The sequence below is a fragment of the Pantherophis guttatus genome, chromosome 7 (assembly GCF_059756535.1).
Source record: "Pantherophis guttatus breed Tessera chromosome 7, ASM5975653v1, whole genome shotgun sequence".
NCBI classification, from domain to species: Eukaryota; Metazoa; Chordata; class Lepidosauria; order Squamata; family Colubridae; genus Pantherophis; species Pantherophis guttatus.
In genome coordinates, this window is record NC_142069.1 from 22,749,035 (window position 1) to 22,765,339 (window position 16,305).

Sequence of the window (16,305 nt, forward strand, 5' to 3'; positions counted from 1 at the left end):
TCTGCAAGAACTCACTTTTTAAAACCACCCCAAAAGCTCACCCCCCAAAAATCCCCCCAAAACTAAAATGTTTGGCTTTACTTATTTTGAAGGAGCTCTGAGGGATGAAACTGGGCTGTCTGTGCGTGGCCAACCCTGTTAGAAGTGATTATTAACACTCTTTTGGCTGCTTTTACTGATTGTCTCCTGGAATAAGGAACACTGATCTGAACGAAACTGAAGTCCTGAGTTGTTTCTAGTGCTAATTTTATACAAACGATACCCAGTGATATTAGTTAAGATAATGCACAGACATTTTGTCCTGTTTACCTTTTAAAACATACTCAGATCATAACTTGGGATGATTTTGTATATTCTTTTGTTTATTCTAAAGCGGTGTTTCTCAATTTTAGAAACTTTAAGGTGCATGGACTCAGATTACAGAAATTCCCCAGCCAACATGCTCAGGTTGAGAAACACGGCAAGTAGTCTTCAATTTATGACCACAATTGAGCCCAAAATTTACATTGCTATGCGAGACATTTGCTAAGTGAGTTTTGCCCCATTTTACGACCTTTCTTGCCACAGTTGTTAAGCAAATCATTGCAGTTGTTAAGTTAGTAACACGGTTGCTAAGTGAATCTGGCTTCCCCATTGACTTTGCTTGTCTGAAAGTCACAAAAGTTGATCACGTGACCTTGGGATACAGCAACCGTCATAAATATGAACCAGTTGCCATGCATCCCAATTTTGATCAGGTAACCATGGGATGCTGCAATGGTCGTAAATGTGAAAAACTTTGATTTTTTTAGTCACTTTTTTCAGTGATGTTGTATCTTTGGATGGTCACTAAACAAACTGTTGTAAGTCGAGGACTATCTGTATTTTGAAAGGGAAAAAAACAACCACCAAACAAGGGCTTACAGCCATGCATGCTACTTTTCATATATATGATGCCATACATAACATTGTTTTTATATGTGCATATAAAATATGCCCTCATCTGGAAAGGCAAATCTAACACTTTTCACTTGGTCTGGTTTCTGATAGATAAGAGAGAAGTCACCACTCTTCATCTGTTAGAAATAGCAGTTGAAGTACTTAATTCCTGAGGCAACCTTTTCATCTCCTCATGTCATAAATCAAAACACATGCTGGAAGGCTGCACAAACTAACTCTATCTCTAAGTGCATGATAGGCATATTTCCTGGTGCTTCTGTGGCAAGGAAATATCATGGTTCTTATAAAATTCTACCATACTCTTTGCGTCCCCACCACCCAGCTAATGGTTGAATTCTTTTGTACCTTTTACAGATATCTTCATACTAAAAAGCCTCTTGGGGCAATATGGATGAAGGATATCTCTAACATTTGGAATTATGAAAGTTCTTGAATCTTTTATTGCTTTCTCTTCAACCTCATTGTTATACGGAAACAGACTATAGGTCTATACACACGTTGGAACTGCACTACTAAGTTGGATTATGAAAAAGTACTCGGTTTTCGCAAATATGGGGCATGCAGAGGGTTTGGGAGAGTGCTCCTGGGGGCTGGAAAGGGCAAAAACACCCCCTTTTTGCAAAAAACGGGCCCATTTTTGGCCTCCCAAACCCCCTACGTGTCACATTTTTGCCCTCCCCAGCCCCCAGGAGCACTTTGCAGGCCTCCCAAACCCTCTGCATGCCCTGTTTTTGCGAAAAACAGGCCTGTGTTTTGTGAAAACGGGACGCGCGGGGCAGGGTTTCTGGAGGCCAAAAATGGCTGTATTCGGTGTATAAGACACACCAACATTTCCACCCTCTTTTTTTGGGCGTCTTATATCAGAAAAGTATGGTAAATCCATCCCCCAAATATGGATGAGTTTCACACAGAGGCTTAGAGGAATTGTTTTGCTGGGGGTGCAACATTTAGCCATCCAGATTCTCCCTAGTCCAGGCCCACAAGTTACTAAGCTAAGATGAAGGGGACTAATCATGTCTCTTCTTTATAGTCTAAATTTAGGGTCTAACTTAGCCATCAAGTTGTGGCTAATTTGTAGCAGATAAGACTCCTTGTAATAATGATTTCTTAGAAATCGTTACCTGCAGTACTTCCAACTGGTCGTGGCCGTGCCACTGATGGCATTTCTTCTGGGTAGATGCCTCGAGTGGAATATTGGACATCTGATGGCTGCGAGTCTGGGTGTATTAATTCAACAGGTGGAAGAAACCCCGATCCAAGGTTTTGCCTGCTAGTAAAAAAATAATGAAACACATTCCTTCATCCATCCATTCACTCATAAATAAGATTTTTATAGTGCTTCAATCTTACTGACTCTAAGTAGTTATCTATCCATGCATTTACAAGATGCATTTGTGTACATATGTCTCAGTTCACTGGCTGTCATCATTGGAAAGGTAAGGAAATGCATCAAAACACATATTAACTAGCAGAATGAGAAAGGATCAAATTATGTAGGTGGAGTTCTCTGAGAACGGACCAAATTATGTAGGTGGAGTTCTCTGGCTTGTAACATCTACCAAGCTTGCAATTTGGTTCAAAATAAGGAAGAGGTATTCTTAGAAAACATAGGGATGCGGTGGCTCAGTGGCTAAGACACTGAGCTTGTCGATCAAAAGGTCGGCAGTTTAGTGGTTCGAATCCCTAGTGCCACATAACCGGGTGAGCTCCCGTTACTTGTCCCAGCTTCTGCCAACCTAGCAGTTCGAAAGCACATAAAAAATGCAAGTAGAAAAATAGGGACCACCTTTGGTGGGGAGGTAACAGCGTTCCGTGCGCCTTTGGCATTTAGTCATGCTGGCCACATGACTACGGAGACGTCTTCGGACAGCGCTGGCTCTTCGGCTTTGAAACGGAGATGAGCACCGCCCCCTAGAGTCGGGAATGACTAGCACATATGTGCGAGGGGAACCTTTACCTTTACTTTATTCTTAGAAAAAGAAATAATTCTTCTGCAAATACACCGATCAAATAACTAGCAAAGTACCTCTGCAACAGGCCTGGAGCTGAGGGTGGAGTCATCCCAAAATCCATGTATCTCTGAAAAAAGACCATATGTCAGGGGAAAAAAGCCATGACAATATCTTCTAAAATAATCAGGGTATTGTGAAATAGAACTCAAAAGGAAAAGTTAAGAGTAAAATATTTCCAAATATTGAATACTTTAAGTTAAGAAAACGTTTATCAAATCAAAATACTGGTCGGCATATTATAGAAGCAAATCAAGGAACCTATTACAGCAAAGGTGGGGAACTATGGCCCCTTTATGATGTGTGGACTCCCAGAATTCCATGCTGGCTCAAATCATAATGGGGCCATAGTTCCTCATCCTGTAGTCATATTCAGAAAATGGCAATCTTAGCAAAAGAAAAGAAAGAAAGAAAATGTTATATAAATAAAATACAAGAAAACAATAATGGGTTAAAAAAAGAAAAGAAAGGATTTTGATAAGCATATTTTCAAAAATTTATATACTAATTAAATACTAATTAAAGCATAAATGCAGATGCCCTTGAATTCAATTCCTGATGTCCATGAGGACCTAATCATTCAATTTTCTGTTAATACTAAATAAGTAATGTTGCATCTTTTTTAACTTTCTAGTCTAACTTATAGCCTAACGATTTCCTGGATGTCTTCCATCCAGTTACTAATGAGACCCTATTTTATTTAACTTCCAAGCTCTGACACAATTGGACAGACGCTGAGAAGCAGAAAATGTAGGATACCTTTAAGAAGAAGAAGAAGGAAAAAAAATTCTTGAGGAGAGAAGGAACTATTCTTTCTCACAAGGAAGCTCTTGAGATGAGCATCAATGAGACTACTAACTGTGTGAGCCTGGCTGTAGGGTGACCCCCACTGACTGCTGGGGGTATCTCTTGGAGCCCGGACAGGAGTGCTTGTTGACTGTCCTCCTGACCCTCCAGGATGGGTGATGGATGCTTGAGTACTAGGAGCCACCAGAGCAAAGGCATCATCCAGGAGAGAATGCATTGTCTGCCGGGCCTCTTCAATAGATGGCTGAGGAGGGACATATTGGAGAGCATGGGAAGGCAGGCCTGAGTATTTTCCCAATTCAGTTGAAGAAGGTGTCTGGGGATCTGCAGGAAGGTCAGGATCAGACTGGGAAAAAGAAGATGGGGGAGCAAGAACAAATACATTATCTAAGTATTATATGGGTGTGATATAATTTGTTGTAACAACATCTATGTGTTACATTGTGTAAACTTTATTGCGCATATTCTGAGTATCATTAGCAGTATCTCCTTCTCCAGAGATGAGAGCTGATGACAGTGTACCGAAGAAACAGTGTACCCAAGATACCAATTGAAGAGTGTATGCTTGCCATAACTACTCAACTACTCACAGATAATATTTTTACATTTTGCGCATTACACAAAGTATTATTAATAAGATCTGCAGATGACTGAAATGCATCAATAGCAATAGCACTTAGACTTATATACCGCTTTACAGTGCTTTACAGCCCTCTCTAAGCAGTTTACAGAGTCAGCATATTGCCCGTAACAATGTGGGTCCTCATTTCACCGACCTCAGAAAGATGGAAGGCTGAGTCAACCTTGATCTTGATGAGATTTGAACTGCCAAATTGCAGGCAGCCGGCAGTCAGCAGAAGTAGCCTGTAGTACTGTACTCTAACCACTGCACCATCATGGCTCTTCTCATACTATGTGAATACCACATAATATGAAAACCAAAGAAAGAATACGTGTTTTTTTCCGGTGAGACCAGTCTATCAGGGCAACCTGGTCTACCCAAATATGGGACGGAGCATACTGCTTCTGCTTTCGCCTTTCAGTCCCAATCCAGGAGCCTTCGCAGGCAGTCACTTTCACGACAAACTACAGTATTTTTTGTTTTGAATTTATTTCTTTGTCGGTAAATATAAATTCAACACAAAGAATACTTCTAGTACAAGCAGGTTGAAGCTTTCTTCGCTGAGCAATGAGCCAACCATTTCTCCTAATCTTCTCATGCAATTTATGGGGAAATAATGGTGATATAGCAGTTCTGGATTGCAAATATATATGGCCAGAACTGTTTTGGGATTGTGAATTTTTTAAAATATGTGAGGAAGGTGAAGGAAGACTACAGCAAAGTGTTTTAAAAAGTTCGCTGTGACATTCTGATTAGCAAGCTCATTGCATATGGGCTGAATAACATGAGAAGGAAGTAGACACAGAAATGGTTTAAAAATCTTACTCAAGGAACACTCAGCTATGATTCCTTACCAAGTGAAGGGAAGTACCCAATGAAGTGGTACATTGGTAGTCATTTTTAGTAACAGTTCAAATAACAAGAAAGAAGGAATAGTTATCAAATTTGCAGATGATTCAAAAATACCCTAGTTTACCAAAACAAAATTCAAAGCAACCTTCATAGATTAGAGAAATTGCTAAGAATAATGGAGCAAATACAAAGTTATATGCTAAGGAATCAGAATAAAAAATAAATTCTGAGTGCAGAATATCTCATCCAGAAACTCTAGTTTATTTTTATTTATTTTATTTATTTGTTGAGTACGTATTAGATAATATATATAAGTATAAGCATGAACTGAATACATAAAATGAATACAATTAAAGGGAACATTAGGACAGGGACGGTAGGCACACTGGTGCTCTTATGCATGCCCCTTACAGACGTCTTAGGAATGGGGTGAGGTCAACAGTAGCCAGTTTTAAGATTAAAATTTTGGGGAGGTTGGGATGAAAGAACATTTAAAAAGTCAATTGTAAACCAAGCATGAATCAGTGGAGTAGCAAATAACTTTTTTTAGGCTGAATCACAGTAGAATTTAAAATTTAAGGCTATATTTGTTCACTTTGTTCTGCAATGATTACACCTCACTTTGAATACTGTAGGAGGAAAGCCGTGTTGGTCAGTGGTAGGTAAAAATGGGAAGGATTCAGAAAAATTGGACTAGTTAAGAGAAGGGCAACAAGTAAGATTAGGGACTGGTAAATTCTATTAAGGGAGATTAACGGCACTGGGAACTCTTAGCCTTGTGAAAAGATGAATGGGGAAGATATGACAGCACTCTTCAAATAGTTTGTCACCGAGAAGGCAGCCCAGACTTTATCACATGAGAGAATGGGACAGGTCAGGAATAATCGATTTAAGCTACAGATTCCAAAATGAAGAATTGAAAGCTGTTACCCAGGACTTCCCCTTCACTGGAAATAGCAGCCAGGCAGATGTTTTAATTAGAATTCTTGCACTGACCAAAGGGTTGGACATTGTGGCTTAGGCTTCCAAGTCTAAGTGGTACCACAGTGCATGAACCCCCTTTTTTTTGAGGCCCTAGTTATGCCTTCCCTTCTAAGACAGAAAATAGATTTGAGACACGTCTATAAATCAGGGGTCTTCAAATATCTGTGAAAAAACCAATTTTACATTAACAATCTTCACCATGCAGTCATGCAACATTTACAATCTTCACCATACAGTCATGCAACATTTATATGCAAGTTGAATGTTACGATATATTATCACGTATAGCTTTCCTAAAGATCTAAACATACAATGTAGGCTGAGTTGTTGACACCCGGAGGCCTTTTATACGTCCCATCACTGTCCGTTGTGATTAGCCTGTCCTTGTCTGCATCCATTGGGCTTCCATTCATCTGATGCCTCCGACGCTGCTTTGGGGATCGTTTTGCCCGTGAACTAAAGAACAAATAGTTTCTTTAAATGCCTTAAGATTTGCCAGCATTGTCTAAATTGTGTTCTTATTACCATGAAACATTACCTCAAAGAGTTTGTAGCATGTGAAACATCTTTTATCTAAGCCTCTAAAAATTTTAAGGCAATCTATCTAAGGACAGTTTGGCTTGGAATTTTTATTCCTATCACTACTTCCCGTTTTATAGGCTATTTTTTATTGCTTTTGTTTTTGCAACTGCAGCAAAAGTTTTGGCAGATGAGTGGACATGAATAATATAATGGAATAAACATAAAATAAATAGCTAGCTTAATTGTGATATGCTCTCATTTATGCAAATTCTCAAGGGAATCATCTTCATCATCTGAAATTTGAATAAATAAATCAGAACATTCATTTAGTTTTCCTTTTGATAGGCCTAGTTTAGATATTATTGTAAAATGAACCAAGTTTCTAAATATTGGCATGAATGCAGAACTGTTGGTGGCATCTTAGCAGGCGTTTACATTTTATTTACTTATTTTATACGGGCCACTGATTTCAGAAAACATTAATAGAGTATTCATTTTAATCAGTTGATCCTGCCTCCTCACCAAGAGAGACTCCAAAGTAAGTATAGAATAAGAATAAACAAACAGCAAGCATAGTTAAGATATGTGGTATATATTCAAAACTAGTTCATTAAAATACACAGAAAACTAGGCCAAGGAAACAAATCACAATAGACGGCCCTATCAAACAGAATAGCATTGATTTGTTTCCAAAAAACAAGAAGGTTCAATAATCGATGTTACACCTTTAAGAGGGCCATGTTGGTAGTAAATGCCAGGTTTTATTCACCAGAAAGGAAGGCACCTGAAATAGATCTACCATTTGTACATCTTAATATTAACCAGGCAGAAGCCATGCTCAAGAAAACTGAAGACCCTGGCAGATCTGGGAGGCAAATTTCAAGAAAAGGAGCACACAGCTCCCTTTTTTTTTAAAAAAAAATTTGATTTATATGTCGCCCTTCTCCGGAGACTCAGGGCGGCTTACAATGTGTTAAGCAATAGCCTTCATACTTTTGTATATTTATACAAAGTCATCTTATTGCCCCCACAAACTGGGTCCTCATTTAACCTACCTTAGAAAGGATGGAAGGCTGAGTCAACCTTGAACCTGGTAAGATTCGAACCTGCAGAAATTGCAGGCAGCTGTGTTAATAACAGGGTGCATTAAACCACTGTACTACCAAGGCTCCTTTTATTGTCCAGTATATTCTGTTGCCTTGATTTCTTTTCTCCTTGTGCCTTCCCAAGTGAGAAATTTATAGATGAAGCATGACACAAAATATTTTAACATTCTTCGTATTTTAGGAATCTGACATAAAATATTTTTAACATATTTTCTTAATATTCTCAGGAATATACACATTTTCTAAATCAATGGGAATGAATTCCACTCTCTCCATCTTACCTCTTCCTGGGTTCTATGAAAACAGTTGGCATGTTGCCACTCGGGTCCAAGATTTTATCTATTTGCATCTGTGCCTTGCGGTACATCTGCTGCTGTTCTTTGGTATCGATGATAACCACGTCATCCACAATTGGGAATTCATAATGTCCTTTGCGCTTGGCACGTAGCCGGATCTTGTTACGGTGATGCTCAATCTCAGATTTATGCCTCAGAGCTGTTTGTATCTTTCAAGAAAATAAAATAGGGAGATGCATTAAACCTCTTCTGGAACATGGTGCTTTTCTTCTTGACATGATCAAAACGGATCAGAGAGGAGAAGGAAAATATGAGAAGAAAACGTTGAATGCTTGCCAGTATATAACTTCAGGTGGAAAAAAAGAAATCATGCCCTGTATGATTCATACAGCAAGGACAATCAGAAGAGAGAGCACAGCATATTAATAACAAGAACATGACAAACAGCATGCAAATTGCATCTCCTGAAACCTGTCGGAGAGGCATAGCAGCAAAGAAATCAGAGAGGATCCGGGCTATGGTAAAAGCTTATGTAAAAAAAGACTGTGCTTGTATAAAGCTAAGAATTATCAGTCTGATAAGAATGGTGCTTGGGTTTATGTGTTTCTGTTTTGGATGTCTCTTCCGATTACAGGTAATTTTCCTGCATCGCTGTCTGAGGAGCCACTACAGCAAAACCTCACTGAGACAAGACAAAAGCGAAGTAGTTAATCGTATAGAGAAAACAACATTTATTTCTGTTGTTTCTTACTTTCATCCGCATTACTAAAATATTGATCTTGCTTCACAGAATCTGCTATTACAGGAATTGAAATCTACTTTCTCTCCCTCATTTAACAATTTTCTAATGCATTTGAATTAGGGGGCCATTTGAAGAAGACATCATAATGATCTCCCTCAGTGAGAGGTAGAGTATGTGGTTATGTATTTATGGACTTGTAGATTTAACAAGTAAGTGTGACTATATGGTTTTTTTTTCAGTGTAGCAAAAACATACAGAAATGGGAATTGTGCCCCAGGGCACAATTCCTAGAAAAATGGAGGCAATCTTATATAAGAAACTACAGCATCAAACTTTCGGCACATGGGAAATCTAAAAAGGGAAAAAACCCCACTATTTTTCAGCTTCATCCACAAGGCCAGGATTGATGCCTGGTTATTCTTTCAAAGAAGCCACTGATGTTGAGAACAGGAGACACTGTCCAAGTTATTTTTACATGTCTATGGAGATTCTCAGTCGTCCAGGTCATGGTTGTCCCAAAGGTGCTTTTTCAAGAGGCAACTGGACTTTCTTTGTTTTTCCTTGAAGGCATTTCGCTTCTCATCCAAGAAGTTTCTTCAGCTCTGACAGAATGGTGGAGAATGGAAGGATTTATATTCCTTGCAATTCTCCACAATTCAGTCAGAACTGAAGGAGCTTCTTGGATGAGAATCAAAATGTCTTCAAGGAAAAACAAAGGAAGTCCAGTTGCCTCTTGAAAAAGCACCTTTGCGACAAGTTATTTTTATCTTTACATTTTGGGCCCCTCCTCATTTCTTGAAGGAGCCACAGTCATACCTGGCATGAGGTTAACCTCATCAAGATGAGGGTAACTTTACTTTACAGAGCAAAATTTTAAAAATCCACAAGAGACACCGAAATAGATAGGCTTGACACAGGATTGCCTAGGAGCACAGTACTAAATATACATCATGTAAAGGTATAGGTAAAGATTCCCCTGGCACATATGTGCTAGTCGTTCCCAATTCTAGGGGGCGGTGCTCATCTCCGTTTCAAAGCTGAAGAGTCAGCGCTGTCCGAAGACATCTCCGTGGTCATGTGGCTGGCATGACTCAATGCCAAAGGCACACAGAACGCTGTTACCTTCCCACCAAAGTGGTCCCTATTTTTCTACTTGCATTTTTTATGTGCTTTCGAACTGCTAGGTTGGCAGAAGCTGGGACAAGTAATGGGAGCTCACTCTTATGTGGCACTAGGGATTCAAACTGCTGACCTTTCGATCGACAAGCTCAGCATCTTAGCCACTGAGCCACCGCATCCCTACATCATAACCTTCACCCAAAGAATCCTGAGATATATAGTTTGGTAAAAGTGGCAGAGGACTCACTGAAGGTCTTCCTGTCAAGGGATGCAAGGCAGAGTAGATACAAAAAGAGAGTCCTCTCAGTTAGGGCCTCATTTATTAAATGTGTTCTCCAGAGAGCAGACCTGATGCCCATCTAATTTTTTTTTTATAATTCTAAACAAAGTATCTCCTTTCTTCGAAGTATTTCTATAATTTTGTGTTGGCTCCATTTTAAACAGACTCTTCTTGTGAGATGTATGCTATGAAAGGGGAAGCTATGAAAGAGGAGAGTACCTCCTTATTAATTTTGTTGGTTTCGGCAACTCGGTCAGAAAGGGGTTGGTTTTGGGCTGCAGGCACTGTGATAGGCTGCATAGCAATCAGTTGGATCTTGCTAGGGACTCTTCTACTGATTTCAGAGGATCGTGACATTCGGTCTACATGCTCAAAGATAGAGGCTGAAGATGGCTGCTCCGTTCCATTAGTGATCTGAGGAGGGCCTGGGTTATAAATAAAAAGAGAAAAATATATTGGTTTAATAAACATTATCTCAAATCCCAGGGCACGTGACATTTACAAAACACTCTGGGCCAAAAAGCAACAATCACAATTTGAATAGTACCATTGAAATTAGAAAAAAATAATGTAATGCTAGACAACCCGTGCCCCATTAGGTCACTGTTTCGTAGATATTTCCTTACCCAAACAGAAAAACAGTTTGGCCAGAAAACCTTTTGGTCGACAAGCTCAGCATCTTAGCCACCGCGTCCCTATAAAATTACTTCTATCCTAATAAAATTACTATAAAATTACTTCTACCCTAATAACCATGATACTATTTTTTTTTGAGGGGTCTTTGATGCTCTCTGAGCTTGCTTGTTTTCTTGCAGATATTTCTTTACCCTAACTAGTAACATCATCAGTGCTAGTAAGGAGTGCTGTTTGCTGTCAGTTTATATATTATTGTAAGTGAGATGTGCAATTAATATTGTAATGCATTGAACAACACTTCCCACAGGTATCTCTCTCTCTCTCTCCCTCCCTCCCTCCCCTCTCTCTTATATTATATAACAAAACAAATGCTAGAGGTGCTAGTTAATTTACAACATAAATATCAAGTTAATGTATCTGTACATGTTTGATTAACTGTATTCAAAATGCCTCCCCAAGCCAAAATTTTATTGCTTTTCTAGAATTATAAGTGTTTGCCAGTAAAAGCCACGTGACTTTTCTAGTAATGCTTGGCCATGCTGAGAAGATGTCAAAAGAAGATTAAAAAGTATGAGAGAGCAAACCGACTATCTCAGCAAAATACGAGACCATGGCTTTACTATGAAAAGGAACATTCTACACAAGGCCTCTTTGAAATGGTCACAAAGCCAGAAACTTAACTTTTGCTTTTAACAAACTGCAGGAGCATGACATCTTAAGTTACATTTAATTAAAATAAACCTACTTGTTATTACTTTATGAAGCTGAATTATTTTTTTTAAAAAAAACAGAATTTAAACTAGCCACAGTTGAGGGTTCAACTCAGAGGTGGGTTTCAGCAGGTTCTGGCCAGTTCTGAAGAACCGGTAGCAGAAATTTTGAGTAGTTCAGTGAACTGGTAGTAAAAATGCTGACTGGCCCTGCCCCCATCTATTCTCTGCCTCCCAAGTCCCAGCTGATCGGGAGGAAATGGGGATTTTGCAGTAACCTTCCCCCGGAGTGGGTGGGAATGGAGATTTTACAGTATCCTTCCCCTACCACGCCACGCCCAACAAGCCATGCCACGCCCAACAAGCCACACCCACAGAACCGGTAGTAAAAAATTTTGAAACCCACCACTGGTTCAACTGAATATAGAACCAAATATTTCCAATTTTTACTTTGCAGTTAAATCATGAAGGGGAGAAAAAAACCCTTTTAAGTTATGGTTTAGCTTTACATCTGAAAGAAGGTTTTATGTACAACTCTTAAATGACTGGCTGAAGTAAAGCAATAAAGATTATTGTCAAGAGAGGAATATGATTTTAACAGTAATAAGAACATTGTAATTACAACGTGATGTACAGAGATTTAGGATTAAGTTTTTGTTTTCCATGATAATGGAAAGCTAGATCCTCTACAAACCTCAGTTTTACAAATAAAAACCTCTATTCAGACAACTATTATTCATAAATCTGTAGCCTCACAGAAGTCACCCAAAGCTCTTCTAAGAATCTTTTAAAGTCCGCTGCATATAAAATGCGGGAGGAGAAAGCTTATGCACAGCCACCTGTTCGAGGTCAGACCATATGTGTGCACAAATAAAATCACAGCAAATACTTTTCTTTAAGAATATATTTTAAAATGTTCAGGACACGGATGGGCACTTTTTGGAAGGAGATTAAGCAAACAGATCAGAGCCTACAGTTGAGATCTTTTATATGTCTAGGTGCGGCCTCAGTTAAGTGGGGCCACCTGTTCCCTCTTTCTGACTTTCCCCTTATCTTCTTTCAGACATGTTTTCTTTGATAATCTCTCTCTCTCTGTGTGTCTCTCCCCCTCTCTCCCTTTCCCTCTCCCTTTCCCTCTTGGGAAGCTGCCTCAGTTGTTGGTCTAAGGCCTACAGATAGCTTAATCCTCCTAAGGATTAAAAGAAATGACCTCTCCAGATACCTTGCATTTCTAAATTCCTCCTCCATTAGCAAAGCATCATGCAATAATATGCTGCAAAGATAAGTATCATATTTTTTGGTGGATAAGATGCACTTCCCCCCCGCAACAGAGGCTGAAAATTTGGGTGCGTCTTATACGCTGAATGTAGCCCCGCCCACCCGCCGGCCCCCACCCTTCGGCCTCTGCACATCCTCTTCCTGCCTGCAGAGATTGCCACTGACAATGGCTTGTGTTTTTGGGCTCCGCGCATCACGTTTTCAGCCTCCAAACGCTCCCTTTGAGAGCCCTACAAGGCTGTGCATGCAAAGCTTTTTTTCAGCCCTAACGAGGTGCTAGCGATCTTCTGAGCTTCGCCTGCTTTTCTCATTGCTGTTCCCTCCAACGATCAGCTGTGCTTTAGAAGCTGTTTTTAAGCCCCAACCAGGTGGGTGCGAGCTCAAAACCAGCGAACTAATGTGCTGAAGCTGACCAGGCTAAGGACACTAGCCAGATGAATACCTGATAGGCAGATTCCCAACCCCCCCATTTTCCTCCCCAAAAACTAAGGTGCGTCTTACACTCCAGTGCTTCTTATACTCCGAAAAATATGGTATATGGGTCAAGCATAGGTTTTACATGCACAAAATCCGAAATTCAATGTCAGTTAAGTAGCTAAGCATATGAAAGATCTGAACATAATCACGGAAAATTGTTAAGGATAGACAATTGTTTGGTGATGAGACAATAGACATATTTATTTAGAGTAAAGTTGTTTCATGTCAATATTCACAGTAAAGACACCTAAATGAAAACCTATTACATTTACTTCTATAAAGAACCTCTCATTCTATGTTTAAATCTGCTAGGTCCAGGTTCATATTCTTTTTGAAACTTACCCACTTTGTTTAATCCTGATAGCATCCAAAGGAAAAAAAAACAAAGGATATCATTACAATTCACCAAATCATGATAGGAAAGTCATATGTTACTGAGAAGGATTCTAAGACAGCAGTTAACACAAGGAAATTGTTTCTACAGTTTGACCAAGGACATACCATAACCCTTCTGAGATAATTTGGATGTCAGGCAGTCTTCAACTTACATCCATAATTGGGACCAGAATTTCCATTATTAAATAAGGCACTTGTTAAGTGAGTTATGCCCAATTTTATGACCTTTTTACCAGGGTTAATTGAATCACATAGTTTTTAGGTTAATCATGTGGCCATCAAGCAAATTTGGCTTTCTCCATCAACTTGCTTGTTGAAAGCCAGCTGGGAAAGTTGCAAATGGTGATCATATGACCCCATGACACTGCCATCACCATAAGGGTATGTTGATTGTTAAGCGCTCAACTTTTGATCATGCAACCATAGGGATGTTGCGAAAGTTGTAATTGTAAGTCCCAACTGTAAGTCATTTTTTTCAGTGTTGTTGTAACCCCCACAACTTTAACCTTAGACTGTCTACTGTTGACCTCACCCCATTCCTAACAGGTCTGTAAGGGGCGTGCATACGTGCCTACCATCCCTCTCCCACTGTCCCCATTTATTTGTATCCGTTTCATGTATTCATAATCACGTTCATACTTATATCTGTTATCTTATACATGCTTGACAAAATAAATAAATAAAAATAAATAAGTTAATAAGTGCCTTATATTCTAATGTGGTCTTGAAGGTCTACTGCATAACATTCTGGACAGAATATTATACACTTGTATAGTTACCATTACAATATTCTCATTTATTTGCATAAATAAATACAGGGCTTCTTAGTAGTCATTTGTTAACAAAATTAGCCAAGGAATAAAAAGGATTCAATTTTTCCAGAAAACTAGTATCTTTGATCTATTTGGTTCAGGTAGAACTATGGTTAAAATGAACTTGTATAGCATAGCTAGAACAGAAAAAAAAAAATTGGACAAAGTGAAATACATAAGCATCTTTTGAACACTTTGAGTGTTTACAATCAATGCAAACAACAAAACAAAACAAACAAAACAAAACAAAGAACAACCCAGGGACCTATCAATGTATTTTGCAAATGATGGTCAGGAGAAATATCAATCTGTTTCAGTATTTGTAGTATTTTATGATTTATGAATAGGTATTTATATTCCTGTAAATTATTTCAATGTTATATAAAAGTATAACATCATGTAACTTACCAGGCTTGCTAACTCGATGAGATTTCACATCATTGGCAGCTGTTTGAGATCTTGCATTCTCATCTCCTGTGTCTCGGCCACTCGAGTGCTCACTCACTGTGGAATCAGCATCAGAAGGGGAAACTCTGTATATACCAAAACAATATTATTATTATTAAATGGTACGTTTCATATTTATACTATATAATAAACAATAGAGTAGGATATAAATAAGGTTACTAAAGACTGTGGATTTAATTAATGCTTCCTTTCACCCACAGTAATGCATTATTATACACTTTCAAATAAAGTCCATGAAAGAGAGGGACTTTAGAAAGAGAGAGAGATTTGGGCCTGTAGATTTTCTGGACAAGTCTCTGCAGTATTCTTGGAGAATTTGGGGAATGAATTGCTATTGGTTTTCCAAGGGCTGAGAGAGAATGACTGGCCCAAGGTTGCCCTGTTGAAGTCAGGCCTAAAACAGGGTTAGAATTACAGTTTTTTCCAGTTTCTAGCCTGATGGCTTACCCACTACACCAAATTAGCTTTCTCTTGAGTTAATTAAAGAGATATGTACAACTAATGTATTTCTTTCTCCTTTAAATAAGTCTCTTTTCTTCTACCTTCCACTGCATCCATTAACATGCATGATTCACTATACCAGTGGTGGGATTCAAATTTTTTAACTACCGGTTCTGTGGGCATGGCTTGGTGGGCGTGGCATGGCTTGGTGGGCATGGTATGGCATGGCATGGCTGGCGTGGCAGGGGAAGGATACTGTAAAATCTCCATTCCCTCCCCACTCCAGGGGAAGGATACTGCAAAATCCCCATTTCCTCCCGATTAGCTGGGACTCGGGAGGCAGAGAATAGATGGCGGCGGGGCCAGTCAGAGGTAGTTCTCCAAACTACTCAAAATTTCCACTACTGGTTCTCCAGAACTGGTCAGAACCCGCTGAATATCACCTCTGCACTATACGGATGGCAGTAGATTCCAGACAAACTAAGCATTGCACAAATCAGTTGAAAAGGGAGATTCTGCAAAGCACAATGGTATGAATGAAGCAGTCCTTTTTAAAGTATTAAAGTACCTGTGTCTTTTAGAAGTCTTGACACAGCTGCTTTGGAAGCTTCCTTAGTCATGTGCACACATGCATGGATATGTATTTTGCTGGAACTCCCCAAGAACAAGGTTTAATGCTTTTTACAAAACCATTAAGGGCTTTGTCTGTCTCAATACACTATCAAATGCCCCTTTCAAATGCTCTGAATGGCTTTGCAAAAAGTATCGCTCCATGTATGAGGATGAGATAGATTCATGGGATAAATAAC

At 39.1% G+C, this 16,305-nt stretch overlaps 1 protein-coding gene across 3 annotated transcripts in view; it reads right to left on the bottom strand.

Annotated features, from left to right (window-relative positions):
- Positions 1-16,305, bottom strand: part of KIAA1549 (KIAA1549 ortholog) — a 133,754-nt gene that overhangs the window by 7,929 nt on the left and 109,520 nt on the right. For 2 of the 3 annotated variants that reach the window (XM_087873773.1, XM_034403287.3), the window contains exons 12-18: positions 14,996-15,120; positions 10,498-10,703; positions 8,123-8,346; positions 6,525-6,669; positions 3,808-4,101; positions 2,966-3,018; positions 2,061-2,209 (exon numbers count right to left, since the gene is read on the bottom strand). In XM_087873773.1, coding sequence (XP_087729899.1) covers positions 2,061-2,209; positions 2,966-3,018; positions 3,808-4,101; positions 6,525-6,669; positions 8,123-8,346; positions 10,498-10,703; positions 14,996-15,120 — 1,196 coding nt within the window. The remainder of the gene's footprint in view (positions 1-2,060; positions 2,210-2,965; positions 3,019-3,807; positions 4,102-6,524; positions 6,670-8,122; positions 8,347-10,497; positions 10,704-14,995; positions 15,121-16,305) is intronic. The other variant, XM_087873771.1, reaches the window with a different exon arrangement.